Raw genomic sequence first — 2,995 nt, 5'->3', positions numbered from 1 at the left:
CTGTGCAGGAAAAAATGCAATTTTACGTGAGTAAAATAAATAAATAAATAAATAAATAAATAAATAAATAAATAAATCATCTGAATTTAATTACCTCAGTTTTGTTATTCCTAACTCTTCAAAGGGAATATTCTTCTTTCTTAGATTCTGTGTACGCTGCCATCAGCATCGGTTTGCTGCTGCTCGCAGCTGGAGTTGCCGTGTGTTTTCTCGCTCTGTGCAGGAAAAAATGCAATTTTACGTGAGTAAAATGCGGCACTGCTTTTCTTTTTTTTGTATATGACGTTGCGTATGTTGACGGTGATGATGAGCATGTTTGCTGGCTCCACAGAAAGCCCGATCCAATGAAATACGTGGTGATGGACGATCCAAACGCCGCCTGGAGAGCAGGGGTCAGTTGTACAAAAATGTCAAATCAATCACTAGTGGACTTGTTTCACGTTACATTGGCTTCCTTAGGCACACAAATCAAATTTTTTTCCACCATTGTTCTCCCGCTTATTAAATAAGTGGACCCAACATGAGAGGAGGTCAGGAGGTGATCGCGGAGCCTTTCTGCTAGATTAAATCTTTGATTTAGGATTATTGATTTTGCTGTTTATGAGCGCCTCTGTGGTTTTGTGCTTCTTTGTGTGCTGCTTTTGGCACTACACAGTGTAACTTGTGAAGCTGTAAACAACCAGATCTATTAAATGTAAAACCAGAAGATGAAAAATATATATTTGTTATTTTTTTCTGATGCAGTCTGAAGAAAAATATCACACAAGGAGAGATTTTAGAGGCTGGCGTGTCATCCTCGCTGGGTTGTAATATGCCACACAGGTGCTCCAGTTATTGTTCCCCCACTGTGTGCTTTCCTTTCTGCAGTTGTGATCTCTGTATTCATTCTAGCTATCATGAGAAAGATCCAGCACAGGAGATGCTACTAAAACAGCTGGTGCATTTGAATAATGGCTGTTTGGTGGCTTTGAGGATTCAAATGAGTTTAGTAGCAAAAAAAATAATAAGAAAAAAACATTAGGAGATAGATGTCAGAACACACAAGCGCACTAATATAAATACACATGTTTCTATATCTAATCTAATCATAAAAGTGAGGCTGATTGTAGTGAAACTGATTAAACTGAGCTGTGTTGTGCTGAAGAGGCGGATGAGACACAAACACAAATGGAAATAGTTTTTCAGGGAAACAGGGACGGCAGAGCACATCTGAGATCAGCTGGTCTGTCAGCCGTCCTCACACTCCCGCTGTGATGTAACATTACGTATATCTGACACACAATTACACAAAGAATACCCTGTAAATTAAATAAAACCCTCAACTCACCAAAGCTCATGCATGCTGCCAAAAAAGCTGTTTTTCTTGGTCGTTCTTCTGGTTGAAGCATTCTCCAAAAACACACAGATGTTTTTTTCTGTTCACATCAAACTTTGGATTATTTTTCTTGGTCTTTATTGACCTCAGAAACATTTTTAGGCAACAGAGAGATAATAAAAAAACATCTGATCACCAGCAGTTGTTTAAGATAGAAGACGAACTGCTGAAAGCAGATTTTTCTCTTGCATTTATTGCAGATGATACAAATGATAGAAACCCAGAGGTCTGATTTTGTCTAGCTTTTACCAAGCTGTGCCTGAAGACTGTTAGTAATAATCCCCCTGAGGTCTGGTTTTTTTTGTTTGTTTGTGTTTGCACACGTTTGACGAAGCAGTTAAACATGGAAGATGACAAACTGTTTTAATGAAGGATTTAAAAGGTCACACGCTCACACATTAAAAGCCATCCTTGCTCTTCATTCCTCCTCCAGCTCCCAACAGTGGACCAAAGAGCAGCTGGTTGTCCTGACATTGACCCAAAAAAAAGTGACGGTCACGGGCTTTCCATCAGCGTCTACCCCTGGAGAAGAGATCAGGAGGTGAGGGGTCTGCATTGTTGGCCTCTTAAATTATTTGCGCAGGTGTCAGTGATGTAATCTGTGTGGGTTCGTGTGTGTTTGATTACATCAGGGTTCGAACTGGAGCGATGCCAAGCTGTCCTTCTCCAACCCGTTGTACCRTTACCCTCCTGATGCTGAAGGTGCTGACAACAGAAGCTCTGACGCCTAAAACTGATGACCTTTAGATCAGTCTCAGTGGGWGTTTTCAGTCAAAATAGCACAAAGCAAGACATGAACTGTGGAGAGTTAAACATAAACCTAAACATCTGGCTGCAAAAGGTTGGACTTTCCCCGAGTGGATCTGATTTGAAGTCTATGGAGATGTTAACACATTTGTTTTTTTTGAAAAGCTCCATTTTTTGAGCAAACATCACGAAGAAAACTATTTAAAAACGAAAGCCCCCTACCCCCACTTCCCACCCTCATAATAATTTAGAACATTTTAGCCCTTTTTTACAATCATCGTAGCAGATACATAACAACCAGTCCAGATTGCTGCTTTTCTCGTTAACATGCAGGTGTTGGACAAGTTGAAATGTGAGATTCATTCTTCCTCTTCTACACTCACATCCTTTTGCCTTATTTTTATTTTATCTTCTTTATCTGAAATGTTTTTTATATAACGCATGCTGCAAGACAAGCACTAAACAACATTATCAGTAATAATAAAGACTTAAAGGTCAGTGATAAACTTAGATTTCCATGTCTTTTGACAATCAGTATTTTTATTACATGATATTCTTTTTGTTTCAAATGATAAAACAAATTATCTTTGTTTAGCTAAAACTCTGATTTGGTTCATTTCTRGTCCACCAAATCAGTGGTGCCTCCATCTTGAAAATTTAACAAAGTAAATATGGTGTAAACAATAATTGATTACATGAATAAACCAAACTAAGGCCATTGTGTTGATTTGTATAAGAATAGCTTTAATATAGCACTGAAATAGCTATGGGACAGTTATTGATAGTTTAATAGATAGATTGATGTTCTCGATAATAAATGTGCATAACTTTAAAGATGCTGTCATATTTTGTAATAAATGTTTGGTAAATGTT

The 2,995-nt window shown here is 38.0% G+C and overlaps 1 protein-coding gene across 1 annotated transcript in view; it reads left to right on the top strand.

The window, feature by feature from the left end:
• The window catches only part of malrd1 (MAM and LDL receptor class A domain containing 1), a gene marked incomplete in the record, with an annotated part of 51,176 nt that extends 48,181 nt beyond the window's left edge, over window positions 1-2,995 (top strand). Inside the window, 4 exon segments of the mRNA XM_014013325.1 lie at window positions 145-241; window positions 332-392; window positions 1,809-1,916; window positions 2,008-2,995. Coding sequence (XP_013868779.1) covers window positions 145-241; window positions 332-392; window positions 1,809-1,916; window positions 2,008-2,106 — 365 coding nt within the window.

The sequence above is a fragment of the Austrofundulus limnaeus genome, unplaced genomic scaffold, assembly GCF_001266775.1.
Source record: "Austrofundulus limnaeus strain Quisiro unplaced genomic scaffold, Austrofundulus_limnaeus-1.0 Scaffold100, whole genome shotgun sequence".
Taxonomy (NCBI): Eukaryota; Metazoa; Chordata; class Actinopteri; order Cyprinodontiformes; family Rivulidae; genus Austrofundulus; species Austrofundulus limnaeus.
Note: the sequence above shows the minus strand (reverse complement) of the source record. Positions and strands in the feature narration are given on the sequence as shown.